General features: G+C 33.6%; 5 protein-coding genes across 5 annotated transcripts in view; 3 read left to right on the top strand and 2 right to left on the bottom strand.

Annotated features, from left to right (window-relative positions):
- Positions 1-11,148, bottom strand: part of LOC129949345 (WASH complex subunit 3) — a 191,588-nt gene extending 180,440 nt beyond the window's left edge. The window contains exon 1 of the mRNA XM_056060746.1: positions 11,137-11,148. The gene's annotated coding sequence lies outside the window, so the exon portion shown is untranslated. The remainder of the gene's footprint in view (positions 1-11,136) is intronic.
- Positions 2,771-3,582, top strand: LOC129949347 (cytidine deaminase). Its single transcript, XM_056060747.1, has 2 exons — positions 2,771-2,990; positions 3,075-3,582. The coding sequence occupies exons 1-2, from the start codon at positions 2,927-2,929 to the stop codon at positions 3,476-3,478; spliced, it is 468 nt and encodes a 155-aa protein (XP_055916722.1). The 5' UTR covers positions 2,771-2,926; the 3' UTR covers positions 3,479-3,582.
- On the top strand, positions 3,659-4,594 carry LOC129950816 (uncharacterized). Its single transcript, XM_056062735.1, has 2 exons — positions 3,659-3,913; positions 3,968-4,594. Exons 1-2 carry the CDS (start codon positions 3,701-3,703, stop codon positions 4,592-4,594), a joined length of 840 nt encoding a protein of 279 aa, XP_055918710.1. The 5' UTR covers positions 3,659-3,700.
- On the top strand, positions 5,908-15,340 carry LOC129949335 (PR domain zinc finger protein 10-like). The gene is made up of 8 exons (XM_056060732.1): positions 5,908-6,021; positions 6,088-6,882; positions 6,968-7,111; positions 11,286-11,378; positions 12,400-12,573; positions 12,629-13,194; positions 13,248-13,472; positions 13,533-15,340. The coding sequence occupies exons 1-8, from the start codon at positions 5,997-5,999 to the stop codon at positions 14,595-14,597; spliced, it is 3,087 nt and encodes a 1,028-aa protein (XP_055916707.1). The 5' UTR covers positions 5,908-5,996; the 3' UTR covers positions 14,598-15,340.
- LOC129949343 (uncharacterized) lies at positions 11,380-12,367 on the bottom strand. The gene is made up of 2 exons (XM_056060744.1): positions 12,182-12,367; positions 11,380-12,123 (listed from the first exon to the last, which is right to left on the bottom strand). The coding sequence occupies exons 1-2, from the start codon at positions 12,227-12,229 to the stop codon at positions 11,509-11,511; spliced, it is 663 nt and encodes a 220-aa protein (XP_055916719.1). The 5' UTR covers positions 12,230-12,367; the 3' UTR covers positions 11,380-11,508.
- Positions 15,341-17,932: the final 2,592 nt, after the last annotated feature.

Here is a 17,932-nt window from a genome sequence, read left to right as displayed (position 1 = left end):
ACTGCTGTTTTGAGAAAGAACTTTTGCATGAAAAGAATTACTATTGCAGGATTTGTCTGCTCGCAAGAGGCAGCACCGGTGAAAATAACTGTAGCTGGCAGAGGCAGGGATTAAGCCTAAGACGTCTTACATGACAGTCCTACGCATTAACCATTACACCACGGGTAAAATTTGTTATAGCATAATTGGACCTTGATAATAAGATAATTATGAGGTTTAAATATTCACCAATTTTTTAGCAATTGCTTAATACTTTACATGAATCGGATATTGTGCGTTGGTATATTCAACTTAATGTCAAGACAGTCATGATTCTAAGTAGTGTTGATTCTAGGTAGTGTTACTACCCTTTCAACAAATTTTAGCAAAAAAGCAAATCTTCTTATCTGAATGGTTTTATTGGATCAAACGTACCAAATATTGAGCAACGAACTTATTTGAAGGTCATGTATTTATTTGTTAACAATAGAAATTCGATTGAAATTCTAAAACAGAGGCGGTGAATAATTTTTAAGTTTACAAATGCACTCTAACTCTAAAAAATCTAAAGGACTAATGGCTGAATCACAAACACGCTTCAGCTTCGGCTTCTCCTGCGTTACGGTGGGCCAGCTGTGAGGTTGCTTTGAATGACATTTCTATTATCAGTCAGACATAAAAGCAAGTACAAGTCAGACGTGCTTATTGTTCTCTTCAAAGTTTTTACGTACCATTGTTTATTTTTCTTTTAAATACCTTTAATGACTCAAAAATGTGTAAAGTGTGATGAAATTGTCACCAAAGACTTTGTTATTTGTGGTGGATTTTGTGCACAAACATTTCATGGCATTTTTACTCTTGTGCCTGAAAATACACTCAAAATTGTGAAATCAAACATACATCTTTCTTGGAAGTGTAATGCATGTGCAAGTAATTCTGCCCTTGCTCTTTTCTCAAAAATAAACGATTTAAAGAAACTAGTTCTTAAGTAACCAAGTGAATTTGATTTAATGCAAGTTAATGTGCAAAAAATGCACCAGTAAAACAACAAAAGTAAAAAAAATACAAAAAGTGATGTCGCCCAAAATTCCACTGTCAGTTACGTCGTGAAAATGATTTTCTCAATAGATTTCTGTATAAACGATATATGATAAATATTCAATCGCAAATTACAAAAAATCAAAAGGCATTTTGGGCATTTATAAACTCAAAAAAAAAAAAAAATTATGGAGTATTTACTAATATGGAATATAATAACCAAACCCATTGACATACTATACATGGACTGCTATTAGCCAACTTCACGATGGTTCCACTTTTAACGGACAAAACACTAGCGCAAAGAGGGCTATGCGGAAAAATTGTGTAACATTTACATTTAATGCTCACAACCACTGCTGTCGTTTTTGCTACTATAGTAATATTTTACTTTTTTCAGAGTCAACTGCTACTCTACCCACGAACGAAAACTACTCATCAAAATAAAACGGAAAAGAAATTTGTATTTGGTTTCCAATAAAAACCAAAAATTAAAATATAATGTCCCAATAACAGTGCAACAGCAGAATGAAAATTTTCAGATGTAAGCCTTATAAAAGATAAAAAATAAATTTACTCAAGGTAGAAACGGTGAATGCCCTACTATCTGCTAAGAAACTTCTAAAATTTTACTGACAGAAATCTATCATTGGAATTGTGTGAAATTGGAACACAAATCAGTGGAACGATTCGTTTCACTTTTGAACATAAAGTATCAGCTGTTCAGGAAAATGAATTTCCGTCCGTTGTAGAGAAAAATAAATGCGCAATTATACTTTTTTTTCTCAAAAAACAAATTCTTTGTGTGATTTCCGATGGATGATTATATAATTTTCATTTCCAATCAAAGGGAAATACCGTCTGGATCGATTTCAATGGTAGCTAAAATTGGCCCCTTAATGTTTGTAACTGAAAATATGAAACATCGAATTTACAATAATAAATTAAATTATTCATGAATATTCAAACATGTATGTTGATGTAAAATATAATTTCAATTCAATTTTTCAATTTCAATTTCTTATTTAATAAACAAAAAGTGATGAATTTAAATTATTTATTTCAACTATATAATTTTAAAATGTTGGCCTTTGAGCAGTAAAAGCAAAAAATGGTACGACATTACATCCTTCTATTTGTCTGTTTTTGGAACATTAACCTTCGCAATAGGCCAATTAACTTCGAATTTGGACATTTTTATTTTCAGTTATAAATTTTGTTAATGGGCCAAGCATGTATTTGTTGTTTTTTTTGTTTTACTCCTCAATTTAAGAAAATGCTCCCCAAAATGTAATACTACTCTTGAAATTTTCAAAACAACAGCACTGCTCACAGCAAAAAAAAATCGTTTGTTTTCAACAAATTATACTAGATGTCAGTACTTTCTATGTCAGAAAAAGCTTATCTCAACTAACTACAAACAGATGTCGCTAAATATTTCATAACTTTTTTTGCCACTGTGCCTGAAAGGGCTAATTTGTGTAGCTAATTTGAAGTGGAACCATTTTTATTTAAATTTTGTATGAAAAATTCACACCACTAGCAGTCCATATATAGTTTGTCAATGATAGTAAATATATATACAATGCACTGAACACACACCCATTAAAATCGAAATTACCTTGGACGATGAAAAGTGTTTATCCCAGAGTGAATTCAGGTGATAAAACTACGACCAAAATAAAAACAACATCGAACAAACCTTCTGAAGTTCAAAATTGCCATTTCATGTTTGATTGCTGAACGCATTTCCAGTCAGCTGATTCTTCTGTCATTTCTATGTTTATCATGGATCTGAAATTCAATAATTAATAACAACAAACCCTAAATAACCATTCCATATATCCATAAATCAAAAGTTGAAATTTATTCATAAACATTTACTCGCACGTAAATTTTAAATTATAAAATGTCTGGATTGTTTATAAACGGTGCCACTGATGATGCATCCATTAAATTATTTGATGAACTGGGTATAAAAGAACATTTTTGTTTTTATAGAATATATTTTAATACATATACCTAATTAATATACGAATCTCATTTGTTTTTCTTAGAAAACTCCGTACAATCTCTTATCAATGCTGCAATAGAAGCCAGAAAGAATGCCTATTGTCCGTATAGTAAATTTGCAGTTGGTGCAGCTATTAAAACCGATGATGGAAGCATTTACACCGGAAGTAACATAGAAAATGGAGCATACAGTGCTTCTCTCTGTGCCGAAAGAGTAGCGGTTGCCAAAGCAATAAGTGACGGCAAACGACAGATTGCAGCAGTTGCCGTGGTCGGACTGCAAGAGGGTGCATTTACAACACCGTGTGGCTTGTGTCGTCAGTTTCTTATGGAATTCACCAAAACTGATTTTCCCATTTATGTTGCAAAACCAATTAATCCACCCTTGCGAGTGTTGGTTACCAGCATAAATCAACTTTTACCAAAAAGTTTTAAACTAGATATTTAGAATTTTAGAAATCCTAATTTTTAATGCACATATTTTTGTATATAATTTATTTTGATAACCAAATGTTTTCTTTTAATAAATAAAGATAATCACTAACAACTGAATTTGCCTTATAAATCCAGATATGGGAAGATAGTTATGAACCTAGCAACCAAGAGAATAACAAATTTTAGCAAACTGCCTGTTGTTAATAGAAAAAGATTATAGTGAAACTCAGTTATCATGAATGAACGTGGCTATTTTGATTTTAAAAGACCCATTGGATCACATAATGACTATCGTACATCCACTTATAGAGGCCATTTGATATTACCTAACGAGGATTCTAGATTCATAAATCACGACTTCTCCAAGGATTACACACAGTTTCTTCAAAGTATAGGCGACGATGAAGAGCGGTGCATAACCGAAAGTCAAGACCAATTTTCTTGGAAAGTATGTATAAATGTTTTAAAATTTTCTTTCTTATTCAAGTTTATTATTTTTTAGATACTGAAACCTTCTGTTGTTGAAAAACCTCTATCCTCTAATGGAGTTGACTTCATGAAATCATACGATGAAACTCATTTTCACAATAATCCTAAACAAATAACACATTTGTCAAGTGTTTCCCAAAGAGATTACCAATGGAAATCAAAATCTTTTCAAGGACAAACCCCACCACCAATATACATAACATCCGAAACAAAAGCAAATAAAAATATTTCGATTGATCGATGTAGATCTGGCTTTGGGAAATTATTGGATCCATCAGCAACAACAAATACCTTGACTTATAGAGCTTATTCCAAAGAAGAATCAGGTACACCTTCAAAGGGTATTATAACTTTTTGGAATTGGAAAAATACATTTGAGAAAAAACATCCTTTTTGTAATATCGCCAAGAAGTGTTCTAAGCCCCAAGCAGAATTTCGGACCACTGCAAAACATGCCCCAAATAACGGTTTAATAAGTGAGGCCCGATCTAATTACAAACAGCACTTGAATTTTACAAATTTCGATTCCTCTCATATAAATACAAAATTTATTAGCTGTAGTGGAGAACCAAATGATAAAATGAAAGGTTTTCAGAAAACACGGTTTATGGATCGGGAATACGCCTTCAAAATTATTTAGCATGATTAAATTAAAACTGAAACGAAAATAAACAAACCTGAAAGTTAAATAATATTAAAGTTAATTGATTTGAATAGAAATTATAATTTTAAACATTGTCTCAATCTTTTATGTTCGATCTATATTATTGATGTTTATGGGATTGTTTGTTTTTAGGCCATAGGTGAATCATGACGTTTTATTTTACGGGAAGCGTATGTTCTGAACATCATCTGTATAGGATGGACCTTGTTGGTAAAAAGTTTAATTTTTATTATATTTCAGAGGACTAATTTCAAGTTTTTAAAATATAAAAAAATAATTTTGTTGTTTCTATTTTTATTTTAAGAAAATAATACGTTTTCAAAAAAATTCCCGCAAAGTTTATATCAAAACCATTAGTTTTCGAGTTATATGGATGAAAATCTAGCTTTCTTGTATTTTTTTAGGAAAAATTTTTGAATTTTCTGTGATATTGAAGCCATGAACACATGTTTAGAGTTTTTCAATAAGAAGTTTCATTTTTCTTAAGAGAAATGTATTCATGCTTATTTCGTGACATATGCCATTTATGGTTGAAAACGATAACTGCCAATTAGCCACCAGGGATACATTTACTGCTGTTTGCCTTTAACAGTTTTACAAAATCGATTGTCAAATGTCAAAAGGCTACAGTTTCCGCTATGGCGGACAATTAAAAATGAAATCTAGTATTAGAAGACCCTTTTTCAGAAAAAGTTTAAATTCATGATCCAGAACTTAATTTATCCATTTTCTATTATACAGGATATTAACCTATATTGTACATATGTATATCCAATCTTAAGTATTCTGATGCAACATGAAATTTGAATACATTAAAGGTGTGATGGTGGCGCTGGTGATTTTTCCTTGTTCCTTGACGGCTTCCCTGGTGTCGTTTCGGTGATTCCTTTCTATAACAGTTTTATTGATTATATCCTCTATCCTCTGAGTGCGATCGAATCGCATCAAGATAATTTAAGCTCAAAACATTTTTTAAGAGAAATAAACATTTTGTTTAGAGATTTCAATTGAATTCGCTGAAATAAAGTGTGTTATTATCTTTTGAAAGTTATCAAAATCTTTATTTTAGCGTCAAACTATTCTTAAATGTGTTGTTAGCCGAAATTACAAACTTCAACTTCAACTTAATATTCGTTTTCGATTCCATATGAAACTTCAATCAAACTGAATACTTCTTAATGTTTATGGGTTCAGAAAATAAACACCCTGTTTCTGTTGCTGAAAATCCAAATTGACAGTACACACAACACAGATGTTTGTACTTAGGTTCCACATCTGCATCCAAAACAAAAACATCAAATGCAAATCAAAATCAAAACCAAGAAGATTGTTTTTTCTTATAAATGATATTTTGTGTTAACTTAAAATATCTCTTGAAATGAGTGAAAACTTAGAAAACTCAGGTAAATAAATACAATCTTACTTTATTGACATTGGAACATGTCTTTAAATAAGTAACAAACTTTCAGAATCCCAACACAATAATTATGGGTACGGAGGATTTCAAAGAATCAGCTCCTATGACCCTAATATGTGCACAACTGCAGCAAGGTTTAGTCCATTCTATGATAAGAACAACGTTTCGAAAATATCAAAAGAAAATGCCAGAGTCTATGATAGCCTTCCAGGCGTTCAACTTGCAAACCATAATGACGACAACGCTGCTGTGGTGTCTTCTGAAATTCTCAATCAGGGTTTAACCACTTCAAAAGTTGTCGACGACGACGAAGATGTCCCTTACATTGCGTATAGTAATGAAATACCAATTGACCATCAAGATGCCAACACAGAAATGTCGTGTTCAGTGGAATTCATTGACCAGAGATCAGGTAATACTTCCTCTGCTCTGGGTACTGTAGCTGGTGAAGTTGAAGTTGATTACATTCAACAAATTGCCAATCATCATAATGACCAGGAGACGGGAGAACCTATAGCAACCAATATAATCCTACATCGCTCACCAAATGGTCATTTATATCAGAATTTCTATGTTACCAATGAAGACGAAAGATCAGAAGAAATAGTTGAGCTTATTCCAATAAACTCTTCGGATGTTACACATCTGTGTGATGCGGATGGAGAAAGCTATGCCCTGCAACCGTATGAATTCACATCCGAAAGTCACTTAGAAACACTTGAACCACATCATCCAATTGACACGGATGTTGTTGACTTCCAAGAAAATGAACAACAAATAATCACAGCAGAAATGTTAACCAGAGATCAACAGAGAATTCTACTGGAGAGCACCATGTCACCATTGCGTAAGTTGTCGTTTTCAATAACTGATAGTACTTCATCAAATCCTAGATTATTTTAGTCTGTAATATATTATTCTTTATATTTTAGTTGCAGCGGTTAATGACATCACTCAAAGAGACAAACAGTTCTTGTCTTGTGTTAATCGACAGGGTATAGAAGATAAATGTTCAGATGATTACAGTAATGAGATCAATGCCCAGAATACGGACTCGTCAGAAGATGATGACTATGGTAAGTAAATAAAATGTTTAATAGAATTGATTTAAAAGGGTCGTTCGTGAATACAATTGTCCTTAACATTGTCTACTTCTATACAAATTGGAAACTTGTATTATTTTATAACCTATGGAATTTATTGGTATCGAGAATTATGTTTTGACTTCTATAATTCTATAAATTTTATAAATTTGTTTGAATTCCATAAACATGCCACTCTGAAGTTGAGTTTTTCAGTAGGTTATCTAATGAGGAGATAGTTCCTGGGAACTTAAGGCGTTCCATAATATTAGTTCCTTTTAGGAAAGATGATCGAGATTGGCCAGAGAACCATAGGGTATTGCGGTGTTAAACTCATTGAGAAATTTGTTCTCACAATTACCTTACATAAGGTTTGCAATTACTTTGACTTTGGTGTAAATCTTTCGAGTATTGATAAAATTTGAATGTTTAAGAAATATTAGAAAATGTATTACTACAAAAAAAGGAATGCAGCCATTCGACACTTTCAATAAAAAATCATCGATCTGCAAGCTTCCAGTGTTATGTTTATTAACCAAAGTCAATAAAATTCAATGAAAACTGCCTGAAGACACAAATGTATTTGTTCAGGGAGTCATTCCGTAATTTCCACAACGATAATCGTCAAAACGATTATTATTAGCGATATCGTCAATAATTTGCTTCACGTAACTTTATCACTATCGTCTCGTCAATCGTTTTCAGTATAAGATCGTTCAGTATATTTCAAATACTCTTATACTATGACTGAAATGTCAAGATTGACTCAACGAAAAACAATCCTTGTTCGATAACTTGAAAATGTTATTAAACTTGGTTTTACTCTATGGGAAATTTTGAAAATTCGCAAAAAATATCTTGTTAATAAACATTTCAACTGTTTTGTAATGTTAATATAACTGTAATGTAACTTTTTGTGCTTTTATTTGTTGCTGCCGACGATGAAACTATAATTTCAAAAATGTTGTATATGTCTGATATTGTGAATTAATAAATATAATTATAATTTTGAGTATCCATAGGTCAGTAACACAAAATCGATTGCAAATGTTAATAAAATGTATGGATGAGCATTCTTCCCTGGCCAATAAGAATACCGTACTAAATATATTTTTGATTTTTTATTTTCGTTTTGTAAGAAAAACATTTTTACTTCAATCTAGCTTTAAAGTCCATTCAAGTCTTTGTGACGATATTATCGAAGATGTGGATGACTTTAATTTGTTAGTAACAAGTTCTTCGATTAACTTTCAAAATAAACATTTAAAGTTTTCCACGTTAAAGTTAAGCAGCTTATTGCTACGGTAATGAAATATATTGATATGAACTGTGAGAATAACTGGACAATTTTGAATGATAAAACCCATAACTATGCCATCCTATGCAGTCTAGCTTACCACGACCTGGCCGACGAAACGACCGTTACGGTATCAAAGAATTAAAAATATCTATAGCTTGTAAAGATGAGACGCTATTTCAGCAGTCTCATCAAGGTGTGTTTGTCGACAATAAGGCTTTACTCTAGGTGAGAATAAATATTTCAGAAACGAGTTCTTATAGGGCCCATACACTACACAAACTGTTTGAGCAAACGAATGTATTTTCTTGTTGTAAAAATCTTTGCGCAAACTGTTTGAGTAGTGTGTAGCGATGATGCGTGTTTGCGCAAGCGGTTTGAACAAAATCAAACAATTTTGAATTTTCCGTGCCTGCACAAACATGTTTGTGTGGTGTGTATTGAATTTTGTTCAAATCGATGCCAATTTTCATAGAGTTAACATGAAAAATTGTTAAAGTCAACGCTGGACGAGTTTTCCAATTCATTTAACAAATTGGAATGTCCAAAAATAGATGTTTTTTGTACCACGCAACTAATATCTCTCAAACATGCTTGTGTAGTGTGTGGCAAAACTATGTTTGTTCAAACACACGTTTGAACAAACGTGTTTGCGTAGTGTATGAGCCCTATTAGTTTCAGGTATAACCTCAATTTTAAAAGCCAGAACTAGAGTGCTGGATTTAAATTGTAGACCATACAGAACTGATTTATCTGCTCGCTTTGCAACCATGGTCACAATCAGAGTATATTAAATTTTATAGTGTTTTGTGCAATCTTACAGGAAGACTTAATTTTTGAATAGTTGGATTTTGATTTGGTTGAATCTTTTTGAAAGCTTTCATTAAAGTCCTTTTTCGGTAGTTTGTATGTCTTGTTTTGATGAGATGAAATTTCAAAGTGTGTTTATTAGCTCATTTAATTACGAGGGCCGTTCAATATATTCTCGGTATGGGGGTGAAGCTGTGGCTATATATATAAATTGACTTATTTATCAAGTAATACTATTATTTTAGTGCATTCATGTAAAATTTCATATAAATGTGATTATTATTTACCGTTAAATATCTAATTAAACAGAATCATAATGGCAACTGAGACGATGATGGTGAAAATTGTGCATCGCGCTGTAATTAAATTTCTCACTAAGCAAGGAAAAAGTCAAAAAACTATTCATGAAGAAATGGTGGCAGTTTACCAGGGTTCCGCACCTTCATTACCAACTGTGCAAAAGTTCTCAAGTGAGTTCAAGAGAGGCAGAGAGAGCATTGAAGACGACCCCCGCTCCGGCGCCCGGCTAGTGCTTGTACGGGAGAAAGCATCAAAGAAGTCGAAAAACTTGTTCTCGAGGATGCCCGAATAAAGGTGAAAATGATGGCAGAGATCACAAAGCTTTCGACTGGTACCATTCACACCATCCTTCATGACCATCTTAACCTTTCAAAGGTCAGTGCAAGGTGGGTGCCACGAATGCTCACAGCGCCTCAGAAAAAAGTGAGAATCGCATGCTGTAGAGAGCTTTTGGAGATGTGTAGTGAGAACGCGGACGGTGTTATGCATCGGATTGTTACTGGGGACGAAACATGGGTTCACTTCTATGACCCTGAAAGCAAACAAGAGTCCATGCAGTGGCATAAAAAAGGAACATACCCTCCGAAAAAGTTCAAAGTCACTCCGTCTGCCGGGAAGCTCATGGCCAAAGTTTTTTGGGACTCAAAGGGAATCTTACTCATTGAGTACAAAAAAAGGTGAAACCATCAACGCCAAATCCTACGCTTCCACTTTGCATAATTTGCGGGAGGAAATTAAAAAGAAAAGACGGGGTAAACTCGCAGCGGGTGTGTTGCTTCTTCATGACAACGCTCCTGTTCACACGGCGCGAGTTTCCAAGGCTGCTGTGCGAGATTGTGGTTTTGAAGAAATTCAACATCCACCCTATAGTCCAGACCTTGCCCCTAGTGATTACTTCCTGTTTCCGGATTTGAAAAAATGTCTTCGTGGAAAAAGATTTTCGGATGATGAAGAACTCAAGTCGGCAATAAATGGGTATTTTGCAGGGAAAGAGGAAACTTATTTTTTTGAGGGTTTAAAAAAGCTTATCTGAAGATGTAACAAATGCATTGATGTTAGGGGAGATTACATTGAAAAATAAAAACAATTTAAATTGAATTCGCATTTTCCTTCATATCGATACCGAGAATATATTGAACGCCCTCGTAGTGTACATTTTTAAAATTATATTTTATCGTTGTATTTTTATTTTAAATTGTAATTTCTTTATGACAAGAAAAGCTATGCTAAGAAAGGCTATGCCTTTCAGTAATATAATATTCTGTTTTACTATTTAAAAGAAAATTTATTGAATTGAATTAAGTTTCTGAATGGCTTCTGCACTCATTTCAACAGATCGAAAATGAGCTTACAAAAAAAACATTACAAAAGAAGGTAAAAAGAGGGAATACGTATAATAAACATATTATGTATCCTTTTGAAGAGAGGACCCAAAATCATTAAAGAATGACCCTTTAAACTCCATTGACTTAAGAGGCTTCAGTTTCATTAAAACTTACAAACTAGCTTTACCAGCGGGTTGAAATGTTAATTTTAAGAGGTTCTAGTACTTATATAGATAAAGATTGATTATAAAAATGCGGGTACACAATCATATTGAAGATTTGGCCCTTTAAGAATAAACTAGCTTTAAATCGCCTACACACCGCCCTCGTACATTTACACAACCTTAACTTCGGTTGTTTTGAATATTTTGTCTGCGAAAAAAATGACTAAAACTGAAAACTGTTTTAATTTCTTACTTACAAAAAATGTTGCTAGTTTTCGTTTCAGATAGAATCATTGAAAGCCGAGCAAGAGCAACTCTGCCAACAAATTACCTCTATCTTGGTCCAATAAACGCTGATACAAATGGTAAGTTTGATATATTTATTTTATCGTTTGTGTCAATTTAAAATATAAATCTTTCTTTTAATTGAAAGCTTCCACCTCAATTTTTGTAATTTTCATCCTTTAAAAAGAAATATCCGGTTGTATACATTCTTTAAATTGATTTAGGCATTTTCGGTTGCACCTCACAGCTATTGAGTTTTTCCGAAATACATTTAAAAGCCGAATCCAATCTTCTATCAGGAGTTCCGAAATTTGCTTTCGTTTCCGTTGTAAGACCTCGATTTGGGACAGAGTTTTGTCTTATTTGAAATTCACCACGATGACGCTGGGAATGTTTGTTTATACTCAATTTATGCATTAAATTCTGTCTAATTGGCCAAACATTGTATTTTTTCTTTGAATCGTTTTTTATCCAATTCCAAAAAGTTATATTATCCTTTGCTCCTATTCCAAGCGTTTGATCAGAAGAGAAGGGAATATAATCGAGTCGATTGGATGTCGCCGATAAATCTAAATACTTGGAATAACTTGCTTTCGAACGATCTATTGTCAATTGTTCAGATTTCTCAACTGACCCACAATTCCATTTCAATTGTAATTTATCGCCCTGAACCTGAGGCTTGTTATGGAAGTTATTTTTGTAAACACTTTTTGGATCTTGTAGAAGTTTCGGTGCAAGTCGCAAATGTTTATCTTCAAATGGTTTGATGAAATTTAAGGCATTACATTTCAGCGAAGGATTTCTTAGCGTAGTTTTGTCAAGTTCCTTAAAGGAAACACATATTTTAAATATACCGAATTGGTATAGTCTTTGAATTCCTCACCTTCTGTGTATACTGGCGTCGTTGTTCACTTATGTATTCATCGGACATAGTTTTTAATTTTGTTGAACTTGTAGTTTATTGTGTTCGCTTAAGTTTGGTTTAAATTTTTGTGAAATGAAATGACAAACAAAAAAAACTTTTTTATTTGAAGTCACAGTACGTCGTCGTTGGTTCAAGTTGTTTTGCATACTCTAGAGTAAACTATTCTCTTATTCCAGAACCTTCTGTCTATGCAGTAAAAGAAATTCTGCAGAGAACAAAGTTTGGTCCATTCGAAGGAGAAACCCGTTGCACTAATGATATTTTTCTGAACATCTTAAGGTCTCAACATCCACGGCACTATCCTCTTTTGTTAGTTGCAAAGTCCAAAATTCTCATTGTTACCAATGAAAGTAAGTCTGCTTTACACAATTCATAAGCTACAGACATTAAAACTCTCCCAAATAGATACCTCCAATTGGATGCGATTTGTGCGTCTGGCCAAAACCTTCGCCGAACAAAATCTCCAAATAATCGAAGAAAATGATCGAATCTACTTTAAATGCAATCGTGATATTCATCCAAAAGAAGAACTTCGAGTTGGCTACCATAGTTCCTATGCAGAAAAATATAATCTACCAATCTTGAAGCCATCTCTGGAGGAAACACAAAAGAAATACGAATTTGATAACCCTTGGATGTGTTTTGAATGCGATCAAAGATTCCGAACATCACAAGAAATGCAAACCCACTTAAAAGTTCATGACTTAGAAGATGCATCCTGCATCATATCGAAACGGAAAATCAAAAGGAAAAGAATTAAGTTCAAGAAGATCTCTGAATTGCCTAAGAATTCGAGTAGATGTTTGATTTGTTTTAAGGTTTTCATGACAAATGCAAGTTTAAAAAAACACTTTGCATTGCATATAGCTGCAAATAAAACAAAACCCAAAGTCATAAAATCACCAACAAAGCGTCCAATTCACAAATGCAGCTTGTGTTCGAAAAAGTTTCTATCCGAGAGTAAATTGAAGGTAGGAAATTTATGTTAGCTTGTAAATTAATTCTAAAAAATCATTATTTTCAGTCTCATGAGCGAATACACAGTGATATCAAAAAACCCCATAAATGCCCGAACTGTGATCAACATTGTACAACTCCAGCGGCTCTGGCAGCTCATGTTCGTAGCCACACAAATCGTCTTTATTCGTGCGTCTTCTGTCAAGAGGCTTTCAAATATGTTGTAGATTTTAAAAAGCACGTTTCTAAGCATAAAGTTGATGGTTTCTTCATTTGTTTTCATTGTAAAAAGGTAAGTTTTCTAAGAACTTATAAAATCCGTTCTCTAATGATACTTATTTTTACGGAGCAGAGTTATAAAGAATATCACATAGTTCGGAGACATATACGAATTTTCCATCCAGCCGTGAAGTATCCATGCAACGAATGCGATCGTTTGTTTCTACACATGAGTTTCTTGCGGCGTCACAAGGCCACTCATGCCAAAAAGAAATGTATTCAATGTCCGAAGTGTGATCAGCAATTCGAAAAAGTACTCGAACTTCGACAACATGTAAAGGCTTTCCACAAAACGAAGACAAAAATAAAAAAGGAAAAAGCTGCCGAGGAAAAATCAGTTGTTAAGAAAGAAGGTCAAAAAATGTCTCCCAAAAAAGATAAAGCTCTCAAAACCTCCAAAGAGAATTCAACAATTGCAGAAAATTATTACCAATGTCAATTCAAATGTGATGAATGTCACTTAGGTTTCAAGAGGCGTGGGATGCTTGTAAATCACTTGGCGAAAAAACATCCGGAGCAGAATATCGATGCAATTGATGAATTAAACCAACCAATAGTTAAACTTCAGACAATGTTCAAATGTCTTCATTGCCCAAAGCTCTATAAAAACAATGCAAAACGAAAAGCTCATATTTTAAAGAATCATCCGGGGATGGAGATTCCTCCGTCATTTCGAAAAAATCCCGTGCTTATAGATCCCAACGTCCAGACAGTGGGATGCATTAAGGCTGAGGTACAAAAGTGTCATTTGTGCTACAAACAGTACGTCTCAAGAATGCGTCTTATTGCACACTATCGAAAAGCCCACATGGACGAAAGTATACCAGAAGTTCAAAGCAAACAAGAGTATTTGATTCAGAATCTTATCGAAGAACCATGCATGGAATCGGTTTTAGATATTTACCAGCCTCCAATATCACCAGAAAATAAACTCTTGAAATTATCTTCGGCAGCTCTGGAACTGTCCAGCATTGAAGATAGGAAGTATTTTGATTTTCTCAATGAAAGATCAGACACAACGGACTTAGGCAATCGGAATAGTTATAAAATCGAGGAAAATGAATTCGTTGAGAGTTCTTCGAATGCAGACTTGAATCGACTGCCGGAATTATTTGAAGAATCAATAGCCTGTATTTGAAGAGTGCTTTTAGATTTGCTGTCTTTAATATTTTTTTTTTAAATGTTGAGTTTATTAATGTTAAATAATTTATAAAGAAATAAAAATATATACATTTTTATATGAAATTAACAAATGGTACGTCTATCATTTGATCAAAAGAATAACCCTTTCCCAGGAATGAGACTTTTTTTTTATAGAGAGTCAATTTCCGGAAAATGCGAAGAAAAGCGCTCAACTAGTAAAGATATTAAAATCGTTAAAAAGTCGAAAAGCCCTGAATTCAATTTGGAATTATTTTTTTAAAAATATCTAAAAAAAATACAAAAGCTTTTTTGAAAACTGGGGTGGAATCGGCTAAGGTGATTTTTGATTGTCACCTTTGTGATCATAAAAAGTGATCAAACTAATTTTTGCGTCTGTGTAAGGTAATCACCAAATTTTGTTAAGAATTTGGTATCACTTTAAAAGAAATTCACTGACGTTTGTTACAATTTCAGTGGTTGTATTCAAAAACCGATCTGAAGCTATCCGGATTATTATGTAATTATAAGTTTTGATGTACCAAGTAGGCACGATGATGTTCTGCCTGCACAATAGTCAGCATTTAACTTTTCTCGTTGAGCACTCTGTCTCCATACAAAGCTGTCGTGAGCAGTCCCGCCATATTTTGCATTTATTGCCAGAATTTTTCTGTTCTCGTTGCAGATCTAGGAAACACAAATTAATGAATCAAAAAATTGGCTTACGATCATAGCGTTACACTATGTCTTCCTTTTCTATTGAAATACATATGCTCGTTTTCCGAAGGGCGGAGAATCATAATATGACTCCAATCAATGCAGCCGATTACTAGGAAACAAATAATAAAATAAAAATCAAGTAATAAAATTAGTTTATTTTTACTAAGAAACAAAATCCTACCTCCAGGAATTTGATATTTTTCGTAGAAGAACATTTTTGTTGCTTCTGAAGCCGATTGATTAAATTTGATTGTAAGTGGGCACAATTTCCTCTATATTTGTTTTAAGGTCAAAGAAATAACCTCACAAACAGTACTTTGGCCCAGTGGAGCTGACCAGTCAGCGCCAACTTGCCTTTGGCAGCCACCACCTCCAAGAAAATTTAAAGTCACGGCACAAACACATTCATGTTGTCTTGAAATTTCAGCAACTAAAAATAAAAATCAATTTCCAATGAAAGTGACAACTAAAGAGCTGTCACCAGAAAAAGTCACCAAATCACACAGACCGAATTTGTTGATTGTGACTGTCACCTACCACAAATCACCTTACCCGATTCCACCCCAGTTTTTCGATGCATGACACATCTCAACATAATAGGCCCTATCGAGGTAACCGTCGGAGCGGAATTCTCTCCGATTTCCTCCGAATCGGAGACATTTTGCTTCAAGGTAGTTGTCCGATCAGCTGATCGGACATTCTCTATGACAAGATTCAACGCATGCAATTTGCATGCGATGCTTTGCGATGAAGTACTTGTTTTGTTTTATTCTAGACAGATACAAACATACAATTTTCCGAAGTCCTCCGACAAGTTCTTGTTGCGGAAAGTGTTTTCTTTTTTTTTAAATAGTTTTAAGAACCAAAGACAAACACCATGAAGGCTTGTGATATTTTTGTTTTCAAATATATACATTTATTTTTAATAAATGTTTATGCATCAAAGTTGAGTTGAACTATTTCATTTCGATTTGTAGCTGCTTGGCTTCGAAGCAGATTAGTCTGAATTTCATAAATTTCTTCTTCCGTATTGTTTAAATCTTCATGTGACATACATATATTAAAACGGCTCTCTGCGCTTTGCGGTGTGGGAGTCCTGAATGGTATCATAAGCCAGGGCTCCAATGGATATCCTGAATCCCCTACAAAAAGAAACAATGTCTGTATTGTTGTAAACAAAATGTTTACCTAGCAACCAGCTATTTCTTGTACTTAAATGATTTCTTTCGAAATAACGTCGTTCAGGACTCAAAGCCCAAACTTTATAGGCAAAATTAAATCTTACAATCATAACGTTAAGACTAAAATGTCTCTTGCGATTGAAATAATAAGGTCTCTTCCATCATATCTAAAGTTTCCTTTAAAATACTGGAAAAGTCGACTGGACAACTGTGCATTGAAAATCTTTTCCAACACCATGTTGATAGTTTCCCTCGAGAAAAAATCTCAGGCAAGCTGCTAATTTATGTTCCGGAGTGACACAATCAGACCGATGATATGTTTTGAATCTGCTCCAAAACAAAAGCAAACTCATTTTTATTTAGGCGAAAGTTTTTCTTAAATCTGGAAGAGAATCTTAGAATTATTAGAATATAAGAATTAGAATAGAAGATAAGTTTACTTACGCCGCGTCTGATAGTTTACGTACATATATTGCTTTCATTTCGCAATGTTCTCCTATTTTCTTTATTTTGCGCCCTAATCTCATTTGATTCAGCGTCCAAAAATAAACCAACACTATCCGTTTCTTATTATTATTGGTTGTATAAAGTCAAATAAATAAATAAAACTTATGTTTCAACAGTTTTTTTTTCAGTTTATTCTTTTTCTTTGACACTTCAAATGGAAACAAAAACATATGTTTGAAATAGGGAGGGGACTTTATTCGATACTTTTGATTTAAAAATCGTTGCATCTAATTAAATGCCTTAAAAATGCTAGCGCATTATAATTGAAAAAATTACTTTTTATAAGCAATATATTACATTCTGCCACCAATTTTTTATGGTTTAAAACGCTTATTGTCTTTATTTTATAACATATTATCGAGAATATATCGCATTTTCGATATATCGGTTAATTTGCACATCTCTGCCTGAAATTTATATACATCGCATTGCGTCGTCTCATGTCCGTAAAATTTCTTCCGATGACAGCTACCTCAAACCGGAATTCAATCTCCGAAAGGGATGCGTTGCGGAGAAAGTTCCGCTCCGACGGTTACCTCGATAGGGCCGAATATTTGGCAATCGGTTTCGGTCCATATTAATCACCTGTATCAAATAGTCTGCGCTCAAATTCAATGTTGATACAAAGAGTGTCAAAAGCCCTATTTCCAAATGATACATGACGTCCAAAATTGAGCTCAAGTTTAAACTGATGTGTATTCCTAGAAATGCGAGTATTACGGCTGAATTGTTTGAATTGGATCGCAACTGCCTAATGGGACAGAACACCTTTTATAAAAATATTTGTAGAACAACGAAAGGCATGAAGCATTGCGTCGATGTTCGAGTGACGTAATTGTTTCAGTTATAGTTTTACCTACAACTTGAGGTGCGAGCAAGGCTGCCTTAGTAAAATTGATTTAGGACACATTTACAACATTATAAT

Source organism: Eupeodes corollae, chromosome 3 (genome assembly GCF_945859685.1).
Source record: "Eupeodes corollae chromosome 3, idEupCoro1.1, whole genome shotgun sequence".
In the NCBI taxonomy this organism is placed as follows: domain Eukaryota; kingdom Metazoa; phylum Arthropoda; class Insecta; order Diptera; family Syrphidae; genus Eupeodes; species Eupeodes corollae.
The sequence above is the reverse complement of the archived record's forward strand: the minus strand, read 5'-3'. Positions and strand labels throughout refer to the sequence as shown.

Coding starts and splice junctions, on each gene's coding strand:
- LOC129949347 (XM_056060747.1), top strand. CDS start 2,927: ATGTCTGGATTGTTTATAAACGGTGCCACTGATGATGCATCCATTAAA. Junction 2,991..3,074: donor TAAATTATTTGATGAACTGG/GTATAAAAGAAC, acceptor TGTTTTTCTTAG/AAAACTCCGTACAATCTCTT.
- LOC129950816 (XM_056062735.1), top strand. CDS start 3,701: ATGAATGAACGTGGCTATTTTGATTTTAAAAGACCCATTGGATCACAT. Junction 3,914..3,967: donor AAGACCAATTTTCTTGGAAA/GTATGTATAAAT, acceptor ATTATTTTTTAG/ATACTGAAACCTTCTGTTGT.
- LOC129949335 (XM_056060732.1), top strand. CDS start 5,997: ATGAGTGAAAACTTAGAAAACTCAG. Junction 11,379..12,399: donor AATAAACGCTGATACAAATG/GTAAGTTTGATA, acceptor CTCTTATTCCAG/AACCTTCTGTCTATGCAGTA. Junction 13,195..13,247: donor TATCCGAGAGTAAATTGAAG/GTAGGAAATTTA, acceptor CATTATTTTCAG/TCTCATGAGCGAATACACAG.
- LOC129949343 (XM_056060744.1), bottom strand. CDS start 12,229: ATGTCCGATGAATACATAAGTGAACAACGACGCCAGTATACACAGAAG. Junction 12,124..12,181: donor GACGCCAGTATACACAGAAG/GTGAGGAATTCA, acceptor GTTTCCTTTAAG/GAACTTGACAAAACTACGCT.